Below are 24051 nucleotides of genomic sequence, written 5' to 3' on the forward strand. Positions count from 1 at the left end.
TCTGTGTTGCTTCATGTGATTCTGCTGCAGCCTCTGTTCTGAACACACAAACACACACACACACACCCCATACACCCCACCACACACACACACACACACACCACATGCACCACACACACACCACACATACACACACACCACACACACACACACACACTGCACATACACACCACACCATACACACCCCCCACATACAGCACACCACACACACACACCAAACACATCACAACAAACACTACACCACCAACCACACACACACCACACTGCACATACACACACCACACACATCACACCACACACACATCACACCACACACAACACACCACACACACACACACCACACCACCCTCCCCCCCACACACACCACACCACACCACACCACACCATATACACACACTGCACTGTGCATGCCGGACTGCACTGCCTGAAACTCCTGGGATGTGGCATGCTATTGTTGTGTTTCCGCTGTAAATACAAAGGCTCTGCTTTGACAGAAATATGTGGTTTAGCTGTGGAGTGTCCCACTGCAATTCCTCAGTATGTGCACACCAGGTGACTGTACCTCTGAACCATAGAGTTAGAATGTTTGATTTTAAAATTGCTGTTTCAGCTGCTGACTTACATTTCATTTTAAAATTACTGCAAAAATTTTATTTAGCTTAGGATTAGAAAAAAAATTTTCAACAATTTGAGATGGTCTTGAACATACATCCATAATTTTTGTGCTGCATATTCATGTGAAACATGGCTTTCAGACTTGATGAGAATAAAATAAAAAATACCAAACAACTCTGAAAAACATTGAAGATAATCTATGTCCTGCAGTATCAAATATTCTGACAATATTTGATTCTGCATATAAAAATAAACAAACAGATCTATCTCATTAATAAGAATTGTTAAATAAAATTTTTTTAATGTGTTTGTGCATGTATCTGTGTGTGGGTATGTGCCCACAAGTGCAGATGCCTGCAGTGGCCAGAAGAGGGAGTTGAATCCCTGGAACTGGATTTATAAGCAGCTGTAAACCACCCAACATGGGCACTGGGAACTAACTTGAGTCCTCTGCAGGGGCAAGTATGCATTCTTACCACTGAGCCATCTTTCCATCCCCAAAACTTTCTTCTACCTGTAATAAATGGTAAAAGTGTATGTACACCAAATAATTATTCTGTGAAACGTATTCATGATTTATTAGTCATACATGTTTGGTTGTATACCTATGAACAGTCCTGCAGAGCCCAGCTGGCTCATGAGGCTCTCCTTTTAATACCACTGATTTGTATTGTTCATTGGAAGTTTCTCATGTGTGATGGGTACTGGTCTGTCATCTTCTTCCCCGGCTGCCCTTGTCTGGGTGGAGTCAGGAGTCTGCTGCCCTAGTGGAATGCGTGGGCAGTGCTCAGTGCTCCCCATTTCTGTTCTATTAGTGTTCAGGTACAGATCAGTCTGTTTCTAAACAGAGTGGACATCGGCACTAATGTTGCCATGGCATTCGTTCCAGAGGGGCTTTCAACCTTGGGCTCAACTTTTTCCTATCCCTTTCCCTCTGGTTGGTATACATTGTGTTTCCCTAGAAAACTACCCCTATTGTATAAGAATTCAAGGGACTGGCTCAAAGTTGACTGTCTTTACCCTAACATGTCTGCCATCATGTTTCTTTTCCCAGTACTCTTTATCTACACTTGTCTATCTGCTTTTCTTGATCACTGTGTGAACAGTCTGGCCACAGGGCCACCCTTGCTGAGCTGCTCCTCTGTGGATCTATGTGATGCCATCTTGGTCACCTCGTTCCCTGAACTCCCTACTCTATCTTGTAACATAAGTTGGCCTGTTCAGTTCATTTAGTTTTTCTTGCTTTCTAGTAAAGTACTTAAGACAGGGTCTGGGAACATGCTCAGTTGGTTAAACTGCTTGCTGTGTAAGCATGAGTGCCTGAACTTTATTTAATCAAGCAGAAGCTCTTGACTTGAAGGTGTGTGCTAGGGCTGAGCAGCACCACAACTAGAAACAGGTTTCTCCAGTAAATAAAACAATCTTGGGGTTCACAGTGATCAAATATCCTGCAACAAGGTACTATAAACTCAAACCATCCATTTTTTCAATTATCAGCCTATGTTTACTAATTCTCAAGACACTATGATATATCCCTTTTCTACAAGAAGACTAAAACACATAACATTGCTAGCCACCATAACATTACTAACACAGAACTACTCTTTAACCAGGGTTCTGACTTCCTAGGGGGATGACTTGGCTCCAACTCCTGGCATGGAACTGTCCTAAAATCATCATCCCCTTTTCTTATGTGGAATTCAGCAGTCAAACTGTTAGGATACCAAGACAGTAACCCCCTTACACAGACCTGCTGACTTGCTTAAATTTGGGTGCTCAATTCCCTTTTCCTTTTTTCTCTGTCGTTCTTATAATATTAATTGCACACTTAAAGCCAGTATCATAAATTAAGTATTATTATATTTCACCCAGAATTCTAGTCTTCTCAGAGGGGGTGGCTCTGGATTTTCTAGACTTCCTGCCTTCCAGGAAAGGAAGCCACCAGGACTCTATACATTCTCCCGTCTTTTCACCGGATTACATAAGGAGACGCTGTTAGATATCACTATTTTAAATAAAATGACTTCTAAAAATAAAGCATTTTACTGTGTTTGGTGCTAGGTTGTGTAGATATACTCTTTTAAGCATAAAAGAAAAAGGGGGTCAAGTTACTTTTCAAAGAAAATGTTCAAGGGAAAAAATACTATCTTGAGAAGCAGAAAATATGGGCTCCAGGCAGGGCAGTAAGTAGCTTAGGACGTGCAAGCCCAAAGAAAAATTATCATGGAACACTTAACATGGCAGAATGGATGCAAGTTGCTAAGATGACCAGGATGCTTCTTATAAATAGAATGGAAGCTTTGTTGTAAAACGAGTTTTAGGGGGGAAATAAAGAGCTCATAGAAGGCGGTGACACAAACAGAGAGCTTTCTGAATGTTCAGGAGGCACCCACAGAAACAGAGGCCCCATTGAAGACATGCTTATGACACTGGGCCTTGGAAGGGAGCATTTGCAGTGTCCCCAGGATGGGAAGCAGCCACTTTACCTGATGCCTGCATTTCCATGAGGCCAGTACCTACGGACTCTGATAAGGCGGCTACATCCACTGGGCAGGATGTACTTTCCCATTTTCTCATGCTTGGGGAGAGAGGTACTACCCCAGTGAAGGAGCCATGGTTAAGATTCTCCTCTCAGAGGCCAAGAACCCAGAGCTGGGGACACATTAAGGAGCATTAAGGAGCACTCTAGAGGCTTATACAAGTGTTGAGCTATTTTTTTTTCTCCTTTGGCTATAAAAAAGGACATACATGGTTGTTTGCCCACTTATGATGCTATACCAAGCTTGAAAGAGTCTTGGGAGGTTATGTAGACCATTAATTCGCTCAAAATGCCTCTCGTTTTCTAAACCATGGGGCCTCTGTCTCCAAATCTGCCCATTTCAGAACCAGAAGATGTGTGCTTGTGTGAAGTGTCCCACAGACCTCAGTAGGACCACTCATCTTAAGGACAGTACAGCATGGAAGCGCACAGGGATTTGACACTGCTGCCTCCGTCTTCGTGGGAACACACAGGCAGGCTTACCTTAGTGAACGCTCGATAGCACAAGCCACACAGCTCCACCAGGTAGGCCAGAGTGAAGACAGCATTCTGAATGACAAAGCTGAGCAGCTTGGAAAATGGTTCCAGCAAACTCTGCAATGAATTTGGAACCAAATAAATCACTTGTTCCTTCGTTTAAAAAAGCACCAGTCTTCTTACACTTTAACTGCTAGAGTTGTTGTTTAGAAATCCGATGCAAGCTGCTGTTGATAGCCTCTCTGCTGGTCTAAGAAATCAACCCACAACTCAAAGACAATGATTCAGTCACTTTATTGCTCAGAAAAACCAAGCCCCTTATTTTCCCACGTAGCATCATTTACAAACCCTCCTAACTACAGTCCTGTCCTCCTGCCAGGCTAAGCAACCCCACCTCTACAAGGCTGGGTTGGGATCTCCCAACCTGTTCCTCTGCACCCTCAGGTGTCCGTGCCTCCTCAGATTCATACCCACCAGTTACTGAGAAGTGCCCTGGGTGTAGCACCAGGCGCCTTGAGCTCAGACATTGTTCCTGCTGTCTAGCTTCCTGCACATATTTAATTAGAGGGATATTGTCTGTTTGTTACCCCATCTGAATCTCACCATCGCTCAGTTTTAGTCTCACAAGTCACCCAGAAATGTTTAGTGAGCACCCACTGAGTGTCGGGCAGAGCTTGGTGCTTTTGCATTGTTTGTCCTATTCAAACATGTTCTGGAGCCCCTGGAGCCAGGAGAGAACACAAGCTCTGGCCTTCGATGCAGCTTGTCCAACTAAGGTTGGAGCCTTGGATCTAGATAAACAATTCGTTCTCTAACTGATAATGTAAGAAATTAAAGTGCTATTGAATCCTCCAGAGCCATGTGTCTTAATAGCCACACTGCAAATGCCACCTCAGTAAATGTGTCTGCATTAAATATTCAATTTAATGTTCTTCCTTAGAGCAGGCTTCTAGAAAAGGACTGACTCAATAAGAAGATACAAACACTTGAAAAAGATTTACTTTTTGTATGTTCATGTGTGAGGGCACATGAGGAGGTCGAGGACAACCTTGGGTATCTATCCTCACCTTCCACCTTGTTTTAGGTGATGTCTCTCTTGCTGTTCACCACTGTACTGCATCCAGTTTTTATGTGGGTTCTGGGGATGGAGACTCAGGTGGTCATGCTTTTTTGCCAAGTGCTTCTACCCTCCAAGCATCTCTGCAGCCCCAGGGTAAACTCACTTTTAATGATTTATTTCATTAGTGTGTGTGTGTGTGTGTGTGTGTGTGTGTGTGTGTGTGTGTGTGTAGGAGCCTGAGGAAGCCAGAAGAGGACATCATATCCACTAGAGCTGGAGTTACAAGAGGGTGTGAGCTGCATAGAACCAAACTGTGGTCTGCAAGAGCAGAAAGCACCCTTATTGAGCCTTCTCTTCAGGCCAGATGTGAAACTTTTTGAGGTTCCTTCTGTATTTACATAAAAATCCTTTCATTACTTGCTCTTTGCCCCAAGAATGGGTGTGTTTTTCCATTATTGGTACTCCAATACAGAAACCTATGTGACTCTTTTTATATAGGAAACATTAAGGAAATGGAGATGGTACCCGTAGATAGCTAAGTTCAGGCCTATTTGGAAACACTCACTCCTAAACAGCAGCTGATGGGCAACATAGCACAACAGAAAATCCTAGGAACTTGTTCTCTACGGACCTACACTCAAGTTTCAGGCCATTCATAAAGCATCTATGACCTTGACCAGACATGTTGCTTCTGAATGCATGTCTTTATCTGCACAGGCGCAGACTGGCTCATCTCTCTTTGCAACTGGCTGGTGTAAACTGTGACTCTGTGAAAATGCTAAGGTCAAGAGCCCTAAGGAATGTGCGTTGTTGTTGGGTGAGCTAGTAATTGTGCACTACTGTAACGTAAGCTCTTGTACTGCTGCACAGAAGGCAGCCAAGATATGTGAGCAGGAAATGAGATGCAGTCCTGAACATCCCACACGGCTCGTGGTCTTACTGGAGAACCTGTAGGACGCTGTACGTGTTAATACTGAAAGCTTGACCAAGGAAGTGCTTCCTACAGATAATATGAGCATTTAGGAGTTTTAAATGGGGCATTGAAGGATGAAGTGTGGGCTCAGCACACTGACAAGGGTTTAAAGTATGTCAGGTAAAGGAAACAGCCTGAGCGAAAGTGGGGGTCTGAAACTAAATAGGATTAAATGTGGAAAGCATGAGGCGCAACACAGGAGCATTCAACAGTGTCCACTGTCTTCATGAAGATAGTGATGCTGACCTGAACATGCTGGAGAAGCACTGGGTTAATGGGACAAGTAGCGGAGATGAAACTGGAAAGGTGGGCTGGTGAGAAGGGGTGTGAATGCACGTTACATCAAGGAATTTGGATGTGAGTCTGAAAGAAACCGGAAGTCGCCAAAGACTTTTAACTAAGGAACCAACACAACCCTACTTAGAAGGTTCAGCTAACTGGTAATCTGGGGGATAGTCTGGATGGAGTGATAGGCTTGCCCCAGACCAGGACGAATGGTTACAAATGGAGGCAATGCAGTATGTTAGACGCTGACCCAGCACGATGCTAGGGGGAGACATTCCGTATGCAGCAGCCATGTCTTCAGGCTGGCTCTCTTCCTGCCTTACAGTTAGGAGGTAATCAAATAACCAACCAGGCAAGTAGCTTCTGAAACACTTGCAAATATACATACCCTCGTGGCATTGGTAGAAGGTATCTTCAAGAGGCAGATCATAATTCTCAAACTGGAATCTAAAGAACACTGTGAACAGATACGAAAAGGTAAACGTCAGCTTCCTTCTCGTTGTTTCCTTTGCTTCAAGTATCTCCTGCATGTATTTCACATACATGTATCTCAAAGGAAGCAAGTGGGACTGGGGAGATGGCTCTGTCTGTAAGGGGCTTGACACACAGGCATAAAGTCCGGAACTTGCTCCCAGAACCCACGGGAAAGAGCTGGGTGTGGTGGCCGGTATTTTTAATGTCAGCTCTAGGTCAGTAAAGGCAGGGGTATCCCGGGCTCACTGGTCAGCCAGCCTGGCCAACTCAGTGAGCTCTAGGAAGAGAGCTTTTCTCTAAAACATGGTGGACTGTACCTGAGGAGTGATACCCAGTGCTGACCTCCGACCTCATATGCAGACATATCCACAGGAATTCAAACACACACACACACACACACACACACACACACACACACACACACACACACAAACACACACACACACATGCACTTATGTACACACAAGTCTTACTGTAACTACTTCTATACTGTTTCCTATGTATATCAAAAACAACTGTTTTCAGATTTAAAAACGTCAATGAAAAATTATGCATGTTAAAATAATTATTAAATAAATTAATTAAACACAGCTCTGAAACTACTTCTCAAAGATACAGTTCCGGAATTAAATGATATAGAATGGTAGATAAAAACCTGGATGGGTGGGTGGGTGGGTGAGTGGATGGATGTATGGATATATGGATGGGCAGGCAGACAGGTGGATGGACAAGTGGCTAGAGAGATGGACAGATAGACAAGGAGGTTAAGAAGGCAGATGTTAAATGTATAACAGTCTAAAGAAGTATTCTTAAGTTAGTAAAAGCTATCTTGGGGGTGGGGGAAACTATTAGAAACCATTAGTCCAAACAAGAATCAGTTTCATCACCTTCCTCTAGGACTTGTTTCTTATTTTAATTTTTCACAAGGGCGGGGTTAAATTTGGTCCTTGTGCATAGCAAGAAGGTGCGGTACCACTGAACTAGACCTCTCCTGTCCCCTAGGTGGGACTCCACCTTCCCTTTGTCATGAAAAGACATGACTCAGAACCTGGAGAAAAGCAGCAAAATTTCTCTCTAACATCCATATGGAGAGAAAAAACACACTCTGCAAGATTCTAGATGAAAATGAGCTTTGAAAATCCCCGAGTTTCCAGGGGCTGGGAGGACACTGGCAGAGCACCAGTAACAAGCTGCCATTTGCTTTGTTAGCCTGTCACTATAGCCACACCCTGGCTTCTGCAGCTGGACAATGACCCCCTTCCACAAAACACAAACTAAGCCACAGTGTCTCCTTGTGGAACCTTGGACCTGTGGCTTGTCTGGCACCTGGTCTCACTCCCACCAGTCACAGCCCTCTGTCATTAGCAGGGACAATGGTGCACACCGAAGTCTGAGATCTCCTTCAGTGACACACACTTCTCAAAGACAAACGGGGAGATTTTCAGTGGGGAATATTTCCTAAGAGATTAAGGACAAAGCAGGATCAGTTTTCAGATCTGACTTAGTAGGGAACTTCCTTGCACAAATCCTGGCTTATTTTCTGAGAATCTTCTAAAAGAGCCTCGGCCTGTTTAATATGCCAACGCCCTTCAGAACTGACATGACATTTACTTACTTTAAACCAGGAGCTGAAAATCAGCTACTGATCAGGCCAAACCCATATGCTGAGGCGTGTCCCACATAACCACCATCCGCAGGGGTGGAGTGCAGACCTCGGCAGGAGCTGTGCATTAACACTGTCAAGGGCCCCCGTTCTCCTCATTATTCTATCTCACACCACTGCACTCATTAACCTTTCGGGCAGATTCCCTGTGGGCACAGCTGATTGTCACAATTAGGCATAGCAGTGTTTACAGCAGGAGCACTCCCTGCTGGTCAGTGTCTAGTTCAGCAATTTCACGTCGGAACCCAAGTACTGAATGTGTGTGGCTCATCAGCCAAGGATGATCCTGAATGACACTCTGGTCTAAGGGGCTGAAAGAATGTGTGTACTTGGTGTGTATGTATGTGGTGTGTGTGTGTGTGTGTGTGTGTGTGTGTGTGTGTGTGTGTGTGTATGGTGTGTGTGTGGTATGTGTGGTGTGTGTGTGTGTGTGTGTGTGTGTGTGTATGGTGTGTGTGTGTGTGTGTGTGTGTGTGTGTGTGTGTGTGTGTGTGTGTGTGTGTTCTTCCCAGGTGCTATACTGTTGATCCAAACAGTAGCTGTCCCATAGAATACTGTCTTGGTCTTTCCTGAACATTACTCAAACATTATTCAAAAACATTTGTCACTTTAAATAATTCTCTAAAACTAACACTTTACCTATGTCTGGACTCCTTTTAGACAACACTATTAATTTCCTTGCCTATTTGATATCTACGTGAGGGGAAAAAAAACCTTCTGCATAAAGACAATCTAAGGCCGGGGCTGTAGTTCAGTGGCAGAATGTTACCTAGCATGCACAAGACGCTGATTCTTGCCCCCTCGCTGAAAAGGAAAACAAAAAACTGATATAAAAAAGAAAGACAGACAGAAAGGAAGACAGACAGAAAAGAACAAACCATAGTCTACTGGCACCTTTTCATTCAACTAAATACCATGTGGTCACCAGGTAGCTTCATTGGCAGTGGGTAAAGCGTCCACTGTAGGCTGCTGGCAACCTGGAACAATTGCAGACTGAATGACCTAACTGAGTCTCTTCACTCAGGCTGACAGATGCCCCACAGCCCTTTGGGATCACCTGACCATGCTTCATGTGTTGGTCTCTGTAAGCAGATGGGCAGAAAGTAAAGGAAGCTAAGAACTTGGGCTGAGCTCACCTTCAAAGGTAAAACACAAGGCAGCTTGGCAAAAAATGTCTGAAACTGGTTGCTGATTGTGGCCCAGAGGCTACTAGGAGAATCCATGGGCAGAGCTTCCATGAACGTGGCAATGTTTTCCAAACAGCGTATCATAGCACCCCCTGCTGGCAAATTCTTTTTGTTATTTAGACCCTAAAAACACAAAAGCATAGGCGATCAACTTCTGAAAGCAGCACACGAATTCATAAAGCTATCCAGTGAAGGTGTGTTTAGAAATATGTTCACACTGTAAATATGCTGGACCGCCTGCTATACAGGCTGGTCATTCTAACAGGCAGGAGGAATAAGGAAGAAATACCAGCTATGTTTAGAAAAACCTCAGGGCAAAACTGGCGACCTTTAAGTTGGTGAGGTAAAATCAGATCATGAAGTAAGAAGTTTGTCAGGGTATATATCTGGGGTGGTTAGATGCCAAGGAGACAGTGAATGAGTCCTGCTGGAAAGAATCTTCCAGAATAAAGATTGGAGCTATTGATAACAGCAGCAGCTGCTTTATTCCTAGCAACAGCTGGACATGGTGAAGGGTGGGGACTTTTTGATGCAGCTTACATCATAGATTTCAAGCCAATTTCAAGACACAAGTACAGCACCATGAAGCAGTTCAAGGGCACTAAACGGAGGACATAGGTGTGGTGCATGACTTTGGCTGAGGCCTAGGGTACTCTTCACACAAACCTACCTCCAAGAGCTGACTGAGGGCAGCAATTGAACTCAGCTCGTTGAAGTCCATGAGAGATGTGGCTAAGGTCCGTAAAAAAGTCCCGTCTATAACGCAAACAGTCACAGTTAGTGTTTTCGGGACCTGGCCAGGCTTGCCGTGTCTGGGTCCTCGGGGGAGTGAGTTACCTTTGATGGCACTCTGGAACAGCTGGGGGAAGATGCCGTTGGGGGCCAACTGATGGAAGATGCAGCGAAGGAACTGCTTGGCTACACCTGCCGCATTGCCTGGAACCATCATGCTGCATTCAAACACAGAGGAGAGAGACACACGCTATGGGCCAGACAAGCATGTGTGTGCAGTGTCTTGGAGTTTAGGCTTCAAACACCACAATTTTACCCACTGTCTCGACATTTCCCTCAGTGAGATGAAATTACCTATAGTCAAACCTAATACTTCATAACAATTTTTTAGGCAGATCCATGAGGCACCAAGTGACCACAGCATTACTCCAGGCCTCCCAAAGTACAGGTGAGTATTCCAAAGCCAGTGACCTGCGAAGGCTAAGAGAGAGTTGCCCTGAGGGAAACAGTGAGGGCTTTTTCACTTCTCTTGGGAGGCCTGGGATGTTTTCCAGAAGCATCTGAGCTGGTACTTGTGGTAAAGACTCGCTCAGGCGGGACTTCCCTTCACCTATCATGCACTCCCAAGAGGTAAAGGGGAGCCATGCAGCTCTGCCTGACAAAGGCACAGAGAGGACAGACAGTTCCTGAGGTAGCTGGGTGGGGGAGTAGGTTACCAGATGGAAGAAACCAAATACCTCAACAGGATGAAGAGCAAGAAGTCCTCCTAACCCATCAGCTATGGCCTCACTGTGCCAAGTCCACCCTGAAATGTCAGTCCAAAGGTTTACACCAAAAACAGTCTTCAGAAGAACAAAACCCCGAACTTACAACTAACTTAAGAAAACAGAACAAGGGAACCTTTCATTGTTTCATGAGGCCCCCATAGCCCTAAAACTAACATCAGATAAAGCCATTATCTAAGTAAGTAAATAAAAACAGAGAGGGAGCAGAAAGAGAAAACACAGACCAGTGTTCCTTCGGGCACTGAACCCAAATCAAGGATTTTTGCAATGGATGTAGTGGCTGGGGAGTAGCCAAGGAAGAGGACCAGAGTTCAGGTCCTTCACATGGGCACAGTGCCACCTCTAGCTCCAGCCTCAGATGGTGGAGATAGGGGAATCCCCCAAGTGAGCAAGCTTTCTACCCAGACTAGTTGCATCAGCAAACTCAGGGGCTTGATGGAGAGACCCTGCATCCAAGTATAAAGTGGAGGGTTGATCAAGGAAGATTCCTGACAGCAACTTTGGGCCTCCACATGCCAATGCACACATGTACACTTACACATGCAACCCCCACAATATACACACATACTATACACATAAAAAGAAGAGGAAAATAACATAACTCAATGCATTAAAATAAAGAAAAAGCATGGGATTCTTAAAAACTCAACATATTGGAAATAGAAACTGTGAAAAAACTATGGCTGACATATAACTCGAATGAGATGTTGAAGGAGGGCAACAAAACAAGAATGGCTGTGCCCATGTCTCCTATGGTTCCACCTACTGTGATAAGGTAGCAAAAAGACAAAAATATCAGAGGGGAAATAGTAAGACTCGCTGTTTGCAGGTAATATGATGTTGGCCAAACACAATGAAACCCTAAGGAGTCTAGGAAGGAGCTTCTAAAACTTGTGTGTGAATTCAGCTAGGATACAACAGTAATTCGGAAAAACCAATTTGCCCACGGGAAAAAATTTGAAGTTATTTTCTTCAAAGTTCAATTTGTATTGAAATTAAAAAGTATAAAATTCTTGGGATAAATTTAACAAAATGTAACCAAAAAAAATTACAAGACCACTAGTGAACATTGCTTGAGGGCTGGATTGATGGCTCTCAGTCGGGACAGCACTTACCTTACAGGGTCAAGGGACGGTGTGGTAATGTGCACTTGGAATCCCAGCCCTGGGGAAGTGAAGATAGGGGATCTCTGACTAGCCAGCCAGTCTAGCCTAACTGGAGAGCTCTAGACCAATAAGAGGCCTGTCCCATAGGAACTGGATGGCATTCCTAAGGATGACACCTAAGGTTGCTTCCGGCCTCTACACATGTGTGCCTCCACACCTATGCACACATTTCAAAAACATAGCTGAGAGAAATTTAAAACATAATGAAATGGAGATATATACCATGTTCATTAGTTGGACAATCCAGCATTTCTCTGCAATTCCCAAACTGATGTACACTTTCAATTTCAGTAAGCATTTTGTCTAAACAAGGTGAAACTTGGGTGTGGTGCGGGCATAATATTGGCATGGTGTGGTACTGACACGTGACATCTCAGTACTGGGGAGACAGAGGGAGGAGGCCGGCTGGGCTCACAGTAAGACACTGTCCTAAAAAGGCAAAACAGAAGAAAGGGGGAACTAATTTGGACATTTAAAAGTCTAGAGATCCAAACAAATCTTAGGGAAAAAAAAAGACACCAAGGAAGACGACCCCTGCCAGCTGATACCAGGACTCACCACAGTAATCTGGACTGTGTGGCACTAGATCATTGGTTCTCAGACTGTGGGTTGTGACCCCTTTGGAAGTCAAATATCAGATATCCTGAATATCAGATATTCATTAAAATTCATAACAGGAGCAAAATTATATTAGTTATAAAGTAACAATGAACTAATTGAATGGCTGGGGTCACCACAACATGAGGAACTGTATTAAAGGGTCACAGCATCAGGAAGGTTGAAACCACTGTGCTAAACTGAGGGTCAGCATAAACTAAAGGAACCAAGTGGGAAGTCCAGATACAAGCTATCATAGATGGAGTTTATCCCAGTGGGCCAATGAGGGAAAAAGTCTTTAAACAAGAAGGTGGGGGGAGGGTCTAGACCCTGCTCCAAATGATATAACAGACTTTGAAGATCCCCGTGGAAGGCCTCATCCTCCCTGGGGAGCTGAAAGGGGATGGGATGGGGGTTAGTGGGGGGAGCAGGGGAGGAAGGGAGGGAGAGGGAACTGGGATTGACATGTGAAACAAGCTTGATTCTAATTTAAATAAAAAATAGAGGGGAAAAAACAAGAAGGTGCTGAAATAGCTGAATATTTGACATGAATAGAAAGAACATCCCTGGGGCTGGAGAGATGGCTCAGCAGTTAAGAGCACTGACTGCTCTTCCAGAGATCCTGAGTTCAATTCCCAGCAACCACATGGTGGCTCACAACCATCTATAATTAGATCTGCTGCCTTCTTCTGGTGTGCAAGCATGCATGCAGATAACTGTATACATAAATAATAATAATAATAATAATAATAATAATAATAATAATAATAAAGAAAGAATGTCCTTGTCACAAACCAACAGTATATATAAAAATTATTTTTTCTGGATCAGATTAAGTGTTAAATCTAAATACTAAAGTCATGAAGGGCTGGGAGAAAACAGTAGTGAACACGCATGAGTTGGAAGCTGACAAGTTTTCTTAGCTAAACGATAAAAGTCCATAAGTACACACACTTTGAAGCTTGAATAAATTAGAGCTCATCTAAATTAAAAACTTGTCAGCATATTATAGCATCAAGAAACTGAATGAGTAAGCCCAATGTGGGTAAAGATATTCCTGAAACATATTTATACAAAGAAGTACTATAACTACAGAATAAAAAGAAAACAGCATGATCAAAAAGATGGAAAGGATTATTTAAATAGACACTTCAGGAAAGAATATATAAAAATCAATGAACACTTGAAAAAATGTCATCAGAAGATGAAAATTAAAACTACAAAGAGATAGCCACCACATATCGACCCGATCTGCTACAGTTAAAAATACCAACAATGTCAAAATCTGGCAAGCATGTGGGGCAGTCTGAAGTCTCATGGATGGTGGGAATATAAAATAATGCCCTCTTCGGACATGCATGTACACATGCAGATAGAGCACTCATATACAAAATCTAAATAAATAAATAAACCAAAACACCTAACTAGTACAAGTTGAGCTTAAAAGTACTTGTTGACTAAAATGAGTGAATGAGTAAATGCACAAATCCAATCAGAAACTAGTAGGGCTGCGGTGGAATAACAGCTGTCTTTGTGGAGAGCACCTGTCCGTGGACAGTGTCAGAACCATGTGGACATGCACAGAGAGCAAAGAGCAATGAGACCCACTTGAAGTTCTTACCTTTCTGCTTGATTGGAAAAGGTAGTGCTGGATGCGAGCCTAGGAAGTAAAGTAAACAGTCACACAAGAATCGTAGCTTTCCATGGTGAAATGCATTAGCGTTGAGCTAGGCCTGTGGTGCAGGTTTGGGTGGTGAGAATATAGCTACTGACAACTCCTTTGATGGGCAGCAGAGGGTCCACTCATTGGTCAGGTCCAGGCTTAAACTTAAACCCAGTCTCCCACACCTATCTTCTGTGTCAGTCACAGATTCCCATGGGAAGGCATACAGGTAGAAGAGTTTACTGCCCCCCTCCCCAGCCTAAACAAATGGCAGTTGTACCCCAGCTGGACAGACATCAGAACCTGTCATCTAATGATCCCTGCATTAACTCAAATTCATTTCTCTGCCACCAGCCTTTGAAACCTGACTGCAATTGAACCACACAATGTAAAGCCCTCTCCCACAACAGAACAGACAGCAGAAGCATCCTTAGCTTGCTGTTGACTAGGAGTGATGGCAAGGGAAGCCTTTCGGGGATGGAAACTACGAATTAAATAACCAACACTGACATTCGGAAAAACTATAGTGTGTCTCCATAGACATGGACACGTGTTCTCTTGTGACAGAGAATGAACCAAATCATTGGGTTCAAAAGAACATACTATAATCTGTGAGACAGTGAAGACACCAGGAGAATGCTATAAACTTCCCGTTTTAATAGGACAACTGAAGGAACCAAGAGCTTCAGAGAGGGACAGTGGCTCCAGCAGCTGCCATAGCAATATCCTCCCCAGTTGCCTTGGATATAGGTCTGTTTGCTAAAGATTTTACGATGAGGAAAGGAACATGAACAACTCAACTAAACGATGATCAAGGGTGTGGGAAACATGAACTTAAAGGATTCCGCCTGAAAACCGGAGGGGTGAAGCTTGGAACGGATCTAAGCAGACATCTCTATGAGTTGGAAAACATTTGAGGGAGAAACAAAGGGCTGTGTTGAGATTACAGACTCCTACAACACCCAGAGAGTGGTCTGTGTAGTTGTCCCTGGCAGTGGTGGTGGTCACGTTCTCTCTCATCTTGTGTTCTTCACAGTGAAACTGGGGTGTGTGAAGACAGCCTCAACTGCATGACTGCGGAATCTGCTTTCTTGGCAGCTTGATGGTCAAGATTAGGCTACCAAGAGTCACGGTAATCTGTACTAAATGCTTTTCAGTCTCTTGCTACTCTACCCAAGAGAGCTAAATAGTCAAGTGTAAGAAAGTAGCTATTTATGTGTCTGTATATGGAAGTATGTGAAATGTGTTATTGGTTTTACATATTTTTCTTCAAAGTTCACGTTTCCACCCTAACTTGGGTAATCAGGACACAGATTATAGACACTTTTATGTTAAACAACACAATCTCCTCTCTCTGTCCTCTATGGCTTAAATCAGCTGTGCTAAGATAGCAACAGAGTAAAACCACAAAGCAGTGACAGTAGGAACTGTGGTCATGCCTTAATAAAAACCTTTAACTCCACAAGTGGTAGAGAGAGAACACACAACATTTATTCTATAATTACCAAGACTGAGTTAAAATTAATGGCTCAAATGAAGCTATCTTTTCCTTATGTCTTCCAGTTCCCAGATTCATCATCACTTTTTACAACGGCTTTTGAACTCTGATTACATTTAACTTAATGCTGTCTCTAACTATATAACTCAAAAGATACTCCAAAAATAATCTGGGAGCTCTGGCTGAGGAGATAGCTCAGTGGGTAAGAGTACTTGTGCAAGCATGAGGACTTGAGTTCAAATCCCCAGCACTCATGTTAAAAAGCTGGGAATGTTTGTAATCCCAACACTGGGAAGTGGAGACACTCAGAATCTGGAAGCTCACTGTCAGTCAGCTTAGCATAATCGGCAAACTTCTAGTTCAAGGCGAGATCCTGTCTCAAAGGAATAAGAAGGAGAGTTATAAGCAAGACACCTGAAGTCCTCTGGCTTCTCCATATGCAAATAAGTATGTGCCCACATACTCACACACACAATACACATACCACACACACATACCATACTATACTACACTCACACACACCACACATATACCATATCTTACTACACTCACATATACCAAATACACACCACACACACACATACCACAACATGCACACATCACAAACACACATACCACACCATACTACACTCACATACACCACACACATACCATACACATATACATACCATATTACATTCACATGTGCTACATACACACCATACACACATATACACCATATTACACTCCTGGGCACCACTCCACACCACACTTACACACATACCATACACACATTTACCATACCATACCATACTCATATGCACCACACACATACCACACTCATATACAACACACCATACTACACTCACATGTAACACACATATCACACACACACACACACACACACACACACACACACCACCACCACCACCACCACCACCACCACCACCACCACCACCACCACACCATACACATGAATTGGGGTAGGAAGCAAATAACAGGATTATATATTTTTGTAATAAGGTTTTTAATGTTTTCCTGTTTAGCTTGCTATCCAAATTACTACTACCACTGTGTATGTATACAAGTGCACACGATATGTGTTGTATTGTGTACATATGTGCAGATGGCGTGCACAGAGGCCAGAGGACGTTGCCAGTATCCTGCTCTACTACCCTCTGCCTTCTTTGCTGGAGACAGGGTCCCTCGCTTAACCTGGAGCTCGACTGGCCAGAAAACCCCAGTGATCCTCCTACCTCAGTCTCCAGCAGCACTGGAGTTACAGGCCCTCCCTGTGCATGCTTGGCTTATTATGTGGGTGCTGGAAATCGAAGCCAGGCACGCATGCTTAAACCACAAGTATCTTACCCACTGAGCTATCTCCAAAGTCCCTGTTCTTATTGTTCTTACAGTTAAATTTAACTATGTTAAGGCTAATTTCAGTAGGTATGGTGGCACATGCCCACAATCCCAGCACTTCAGAGGGCTGTTGGTTGAGGCAGCTTAGGATACAGAAGGAAACCCTGTTAGAGGCCAGACTAGGCTACATAATGGAACCCTATATCAAAACCAAAACAAAAGATAATAAAAAACAAAACAAAACCACCAATCAAAAAGCTTGTCTTTCCCTCTGTGCAATCCTAAGTATCTGGAAATTCCCCATCCTCCAAAGAGTGGGAAGCAGTTCCACTCTCCACTTCTTGAAGTGCTTAACTGGTATGGCCACCTAATGATCTCACACAAAACTGTCCCTTTCAACAACCAAGCCACAGCCAGGTATGGTGACACATGCCTATAATCCCAGTGACTCAGGAGACTGAGGCTGGACGATCACAAGGCCAAAGACAACTGGGGCTACACAGCAAGTTCAAGTTCAAGTTCAAGGTCAAGCTGGGTTACATAGCAAGACCCTGTTTAAACAAAAAGAAGTTAAATTCTTAACTTAAAGTTAAAGGAGGAGGAGAAGGAGGAGTAGGAGGAGAAGGAGGAGGAGGGGGAGGAGGAGAAGGAGGAGAAGGGGAGGAGGAGGGGGAGGAGAAGGAAGAGGAGAAGAAGAAGAAGAAGAAGAAGAAGAAGAAGAAGAAGAAGAAGAAGAAGAAGAAGAAGAAGAAGAAGAAGAAGAAGCAAACACACCAAAAGCCCCACAAATCACCTCAACATAGGCTCTAGGTCTTTTTTTCCCCCTTTGATCATGCAAAGTTTATCCATGCATAACAGCAAACAAAGATTGCTCAAATTTCCATTTTTTCCAAATGACTGTAAAGTACATCTTTTCTGTTAATAACTGATACTTTTAAAAAAATATTTTATGGGTAGGTCTTCTTTTTTATAATATTGTTACTCTTTAATTTTATTTTATGTATGTAGATGTTATTTTTGCATATCTGTCTGTTCACTGTATGTGTGCAGCACCCTCAGAGGCCAGGAAAGGGCATCAGATCCCCTGGGGCTGGAGTTAAGAGACAGTTGTGAGCCACCATGTGGGGGCCTGGAATTGAACCTGGGTCCCCTTCTGGAAGAGCAGCCAGTGTACTCTTTATAGCTGAGCCACCTCTCCAGCCTCAGGTCTTAAGGTTGATGGCTCAAGGCACCTAGCATCGTGCTGGCAAAGATCAGAAACAGCAAGTTCATGCAGAATTTAAATCAGTCTCTGGGAGCTGGAATTTAGTTGTGTGCACAAAGCACATTCCTCTTCTAATGTCTATACATAAAGGGAAGTCCCTGCATATTAACACTCAGACTGAAGATCCTGTTCCCAAAAACAACACTTCCTTTATCTGAGCCAGAATGGTGAGGATGATGTGTGACCCACAAAGATGCCCTGAACTGGACAGTTAAGTGAGGCTCCCTTGAGATCACAAAAGAGGTGTCAAGTCACCACAAACCAAGTCAAGAGAGAACATTATTGTCATCCTAATGGTTAACACAAAACCTACTATGGACAGTCCATCCAAACACTATCACACACATTAGCTCATACAGCAATAGGGAGCTACAGGCAGACTCCCTCAGCGCAGCCTCCTCTAGCTTCATTCTGATCTTGACTTATGACCTGGTACAGCTGAGAAATGAAACCGAAAGATGTTTCCATCCATTTTTAAAAACTATTCTGAATGATTCCCACGGGTACTGGGCATCTAAAAGGTGACTGGATGCTTCACTTTCAACTGATACGGTTTTAGGTAAGGCCCCTTCCTAGCAGATGAGATAGAAACTAATGCTCACCTTCCCACAGACTGCATGATATCAAGCAACAGTGGGGCCGCCAAGTCTGGGCTTAGATGAATGAATGTGGAGAGGACCACGATGGCAAGCCCCAGGGTCTCTTCATCGTATTCTTCGAGGATGGCCCCACAGTCATGACATCTGCAAAGGAAACAAAGGGAAGACATGTTAGAAAGCCAACCACGGTTTGAAGCTAACACACAAGCCCTTTGTCAGAGTCCTGGGAAAGGTCCCACATGGTGGTAACTGGGCCCACTCTAAGTGAAGATTCCAGGGCCACTGTCACCCTAAGACATGGGGAGACCTTGGGGGGACAGAGGTCATGAACACTCCTTCACCATTCTGTTCACAAGCATCTGGCCCCACGGGGTTTCTGCTCCTTTACAAAGAGCTCGGGGTAGATTAACAGTTTCTAGTGAAATTATGTCTAAGAATCGTCAGTAACTGGATCATTTTTTATGGTTGTATTTGAGCACAGATAAATGTGCGTGTGAGCTGTCTACTTGTTTTTCTTCATTGTACAGCTTGGAGATATTTGGTGGCTCTGACAGCCAGCTGCGCTGCTGTTTCCGTGATGGTTTTGAGTTCCTGGAGGAAATGCTGTGAGTGAGCTCACACAGTCAGAGTTGCTCACACCAACAGCTCTTCCAGATCCTTGATGCTGAAAGCACTAGGTAGTACATGCCCAGTTTTCTTGTTGTCCCATAACCAACACTGGGCATCCGGCTCTGGCCCCAAATCTCCTCACACCCTGGTGTCACCAGAAGCATCTAACTTGGACATTGTGTTCTGACTGGGACAGGATGACCTTCAGGGTCCCCTATTTGATGATTTGGGCTTTGTCAGATGTCTGAGAGCAGCCACCTCACAGGCAGCACCACAGCAGGAAGGGGAGATTGCAGTAACTAGATTAATTTTCATTTGTCAAAATGAAAAATGCCCGGACATGGCTGGAAGCTTTCAAAAGACATTACTCTGTGGACAAGGGACAGAGGACTCAAGAGAACATGGACACTGGAAAACCTGTGGACCTGGTCTGTGCCTCCTCTCCACAGCTCCTGACCTCACACCAGCCTTGTGAAGGTCTGGTCCTACTAAACTAATACGGAAGAGCATAGGCACCTGCTTTTAAGATGTCCACAGATGATTGCTCTTTGCTGTGTCCTAATGTAGGCTCCACTCCACCCAACCAAAGGCGGCTTTATAAAGTGAAGTTGAGAACTAAAAATAACTCTGGAACCAGAGCTATGGCTGCTGCACCCTTCCCATCTGCAATGCTCCAAAACATAAACAAATGGAGAGAATGTCTTAAGAATTCATTTACCATTTAAAATTCACATTTGGAAGTCTAGAGTCAGAGACAGCACACAAAAGCAGTCAAAGGGCTATTGGTGGCTCAGTGTGCAAAGTGTTTGCCATGTACGCATGAGGACCTGAGGTGGAGTCTAAGTACCCAAGTAATGAAGCTGGGTCTGATGGTGAGTGCTTGCAATCCCAGCACTGAGGAAGCAGGGACAGCAGCATGACTGGGGCTGACCTGCCAGCTGCCCAGCCTCCTTGATGAGTCCAAGGCCAATGGGAGACTGACTTTGTTTCAAACAACGAGGTGAATGGTTCCCAAGGAAGTGCAACTGAGGCTGACCTCTGACTTCTACATGCAAGCTCTCACAAATGCATGTGCACCAGAGCGCGCTCGTGCACGCGAGCACACACACACACACACACACACACACACACACACACACACACACACACACACACACAAGCAACTAAGAAAAATGATAAATTGAAGCGGGGTGGGTTATGACACAAAATGGAGAAATATGGAAGCTCTGGGGATATTCCAAGGCAGTTGCACAAGCCAGGCCCATTTGCTTTTCAAGTATGGCCACTGTGCTGACTGGTTTTTATAGCGACTTGATACAGACTAGGGTCATCTGAGAAGAAGGGATCTTAACTGAGAAAATGCCTCTCTGGGCTCAGTATGTAGGCAAGTCTGTGTGGTATTTTCTTGATTGGTGATGGGCATGGGAGGGACCAGCTCACTGTGGGCAATGCCACCCCTGGGAAGGTGGTCCAGGGGCATGTCAAAAAGGAAGCTGAGACAGTGGTCAGGGAACAAGCCAGTAAGCAGAACTCCTCCATGGCCTCTGCATCAGCTCCTGCCTCCAGGTTTCTGTCTTGAGCTCCCTAGATGATGGACTATGTATTGAGTTCCCTAGACGATGGACTACCAGTTGTGAGAAAACTTTGCTTTTGTTCATAGTGTATAATCACAGCAGTAGAAACCTTAAGACAGCCATCAGCTCACTTCTGAGCATGCAGTGAGCAACCCTATGTGGATATTCGCACCATCCTTCCTACCTCATTTTCCTTTATTAAACATGCGAGCCACCTTTATCCAGGAACCATCTAGTCCCAGAGCTCTATTGAGGTTTGAAAAATCTACAAGCCTTATTTTATTGTGTGATACTCACTAAACACATATTTGTGTGCTGAGGGCACAAAATATAGAAGAAATTGTTCTCATCCCAGGTGTTAGTATTCAGGCATCTGTACTGGCCTATCCTTTCGGGTTCTGACAGGACACGCCATCAGCTGCAGACACTAAGAGCACCACCTGTGCACATTCACCATGTTCCCTTTTAAAAGGGTCCTGCCCACCTCCCATCCCCCTCCCTCCTTCTCTGCCTGTATCTCTGTCTCTCCATCTCTCTCCCTTTCCCTCTCTTTGCCTCTTTTCTTCTACCTCTCCTGTCCCCAGAGGCTGGTTTTCCCTCCCCCTTTTCCCATCCACTTCCCCCCAATAAAAGCCCCTCCACCCAAGCTCTGTCACATGGCGTCTTTCCTTTGCTCACCACTTTTTAAAATTACAGCATCAGGGAACTCACAATCTATTTTATAACATGTGCCTGTACTACACAGACAAATAAAATACAGTGTGGGAAGTGGTAGGCTAGAGATGGACCAGAGGCTCTGGGAAACCGGAGAAGGGCATTACTAATCCTGCCCGCCTCACAATCAGGAGAACTCTGCCTTCTGCTAGATCTTAAGTGTGCAAACAGAAGTTCACTAGGAAGATCCAGTACCAAGAGAGAACACATCAGGAATGCTCCGGAATCAGAAAGGTGGCTGAGGAAAGAGCAGTAGGGACATTCACACCTTTGAATGCCCTTGAGTTAAACACATGGGCTTAATTAATCCTAGAACAACTCAGGGCTACTGGCAACTGACAGTCTGGGTGGGGTCAAACCAGTTTGAGATGCAGAGAATGGATTGTACTTTCAGAATGGAACAAGAATGGAGTCTTGGCCAGGGAGTGATGGTGCACACATTTAATCCCAGTACTTGGGTAATGAAGGAGCTTAGTAACCGGTGAGGTGAAGATATCCTTTATTAGAAAAACACCAGCCAAACGCAAGCCAGAGTGTGCCAGGGGCAGCAAGTCAGGGAGGCCAGAGAGAAGGGGCTCCCATGTGCCTTGTCTGTCCCTTTAAACCCTATCACATGTCATCCTGACCTCACCTTGACCACGTCCTGACAGGCGTGGTTAGGCACACCTGTAGCCAGCTTCTAGCAGGTGTGGCTTATACTGTCCCCTACACTTGGGAGACAAAGGCAGGAAGATCTCTGTGAGTTCAAGGCCAACCTGGTCTACAGAGCAAGTTTCAGGCCAGCCAGGTCTACACAGAGAAACCCTATCTCGAACACCACCACCACCACCAAAAAAAAAAAAAAAAAAAAAAAAAAAAGAAAAGAATGAAGTCTCTTCTTGAAGTCTCTTCTTGTTTCCAGTGCAACAACTGGATGTTTCCAGGCTGAAGATGCTATGGGTGTTAAATTACTTTTAGGGATATGCTGTGGAATAATCCTCTTGTACACTGTAAAGATAAAATGCTGATTGGCCAGCAGCCAGGCAGGAAGTATAGGTAGGGCAACCAAGCTAAGAATGTTGGGAAGAGGAAGGGTGGAGTCAGGAGTCGCCAGCCAGATGCAAAGGAAGCAAGATGACAATGACATACTGAGAAAAGGTACCAAGCCACATAGCTAAACATAGATGAAAATTGTAGGTTAATTTAAATGTAAGAGCTAGGTGGTGATAAGCCTGAGGTACCAGCCGAGCATATTTAAGTAAGATTAAGTCTCAGTCTGTTTATTTGGGAGATGCTGGTGGGACAGAAAATTCTGTTTAAAGGGATAAGTAGAATTATCAGATTCTATCCAAATTTAAAAAAAAAGAGAGAAGGGGACCTGCCAAAGCATAGAGAAAACACTGCTCCTAGTGCATGCGTTTAAAAACTCAACTGTGTACAACACAGCTTCAGCCCTTTGAAAAATAAAGTGTGACTCAAAAGCAAAGAGCATTTCCTCACCTGGGGACCAAACTCTAACTCTATAACCAAAGCAAATGAAAAAAACAAACAAACAAACAAACAATAACTGAGAGCTTACTTGTCCGTCATCACTGTTGGCTGCTCATCCGTGAATTCTTCAGGTGCAGGCACAAACATACTGGCTATGCTGGGGGCTGACAGCAGGCTGGATTTAGTGGCGCCTGGATAAGCAGCAGAGAGACAAGCATGAATACAGACAAGCTCCTGGGGCCAGGAAATTCTCCATTCTACATTCATTAACTATCAAAAGATCACATTCATGAGACTGTGACCTGGTCATCCCACCCATGGCATGAAAAAAGACCTGATAGTGAAGTAAGGCCAAGAAAAAACTGGTTGCCCTACCTCTCTTTTGCTTCATGACTTAAAAAAAAAAAATCAGAATGTTCAGCTGACCAACAGGGTCTAAGATAAAGATGAACTTCCTAGCAGTCAATGAAATTGCCTGAACAATATAACATTTCTAATGCACAAGTGTGTATCATCTTTAAAGGGGGTTACTGTGAGAAGACAGTAAGACCCCAAAAGTCATGCTAAGCAAGTGGGAGGCAGTGAGACCCCACACTTCACACACATGAACAAAGGGGACACTGGGGCTAGAAAGCTAGTGTTCTGCCTTGGCAATTATTATCACAAACACTAAAGCAAAAAGACTTCCTCTCAACTGAAGTGTGTGTGGACACAACTTCAACGGCTTCACTTGATGACGTCTCTGCTTCACCCAGTCAATAGAGCAGGG

The 24051-nt window shown here is 44.2% G+C and overlaps 1 protein-coding gene across 3 annotated transcripts in view; it reads right to left on the bottom strand.

Annotated features, from left to right (window-relative positions):
* Nucleotides 1-24051, bottom strand: part of Unc79 (unc-79 homolog, NALCN channel complex subunit) — a 176913-nt gene that overhangs the window by 29973 nt on the left and 122889 nt on the right. For all 3 annotated transcript variants that reach the window (XM_027419181.2, XM_027419180.2, XM_035445739.1), the window contains 8 exons: nucleotides 23371-23473; nucleotides 18919-19059; nucleotides 14175-14213; nucleotides 10111-10223; nucleotides 9944-10029; nucleotides 9223-9396; nucleotides 6338-6406; nucleotides 3638-3748 (listed from right to left, as the gene is read on the bottom strand). In XM_027419181.2, the coding sequence (XP_027274982.1) occupies nucleotides 3638-3748; nucleotides 6338-6406; nucleotides 9223-9396; nucleotides 9944-10029; nucleotides 10111-10223; nucleotides 14175-14213; nucleotides 18919-19059; nucleotides 23371-23473 (836 nt within the window). The remainder of the gene's footprint in view (nucleotides 1-3637; nucleotides 3749-6337; nucleotides 6407-9222; nucleotides 9397-9943; nucleotides 10030-10110; nucleotides 10224-14174; nucleotides 14214-18918; nucleotides 19060-23370; nucleotides 23474-24051) is intronic.

Source organism: Cricetulus griseus, chromosome 5, assembly GCF_003668045.3.
Source record: "Cricetulus griseus strain 17A/GY chromosome 5, alternate assembly CriGri-PICRH-1.0, whole genome shotgun sequence".
Classification (NCBI taxonomy): domain Eukaryota; kingdom Metazoa; phylum Chordata; class Mammalia; order Rodentia; family Cricetidae; genus Cricetulus; species Cricetulus griseus.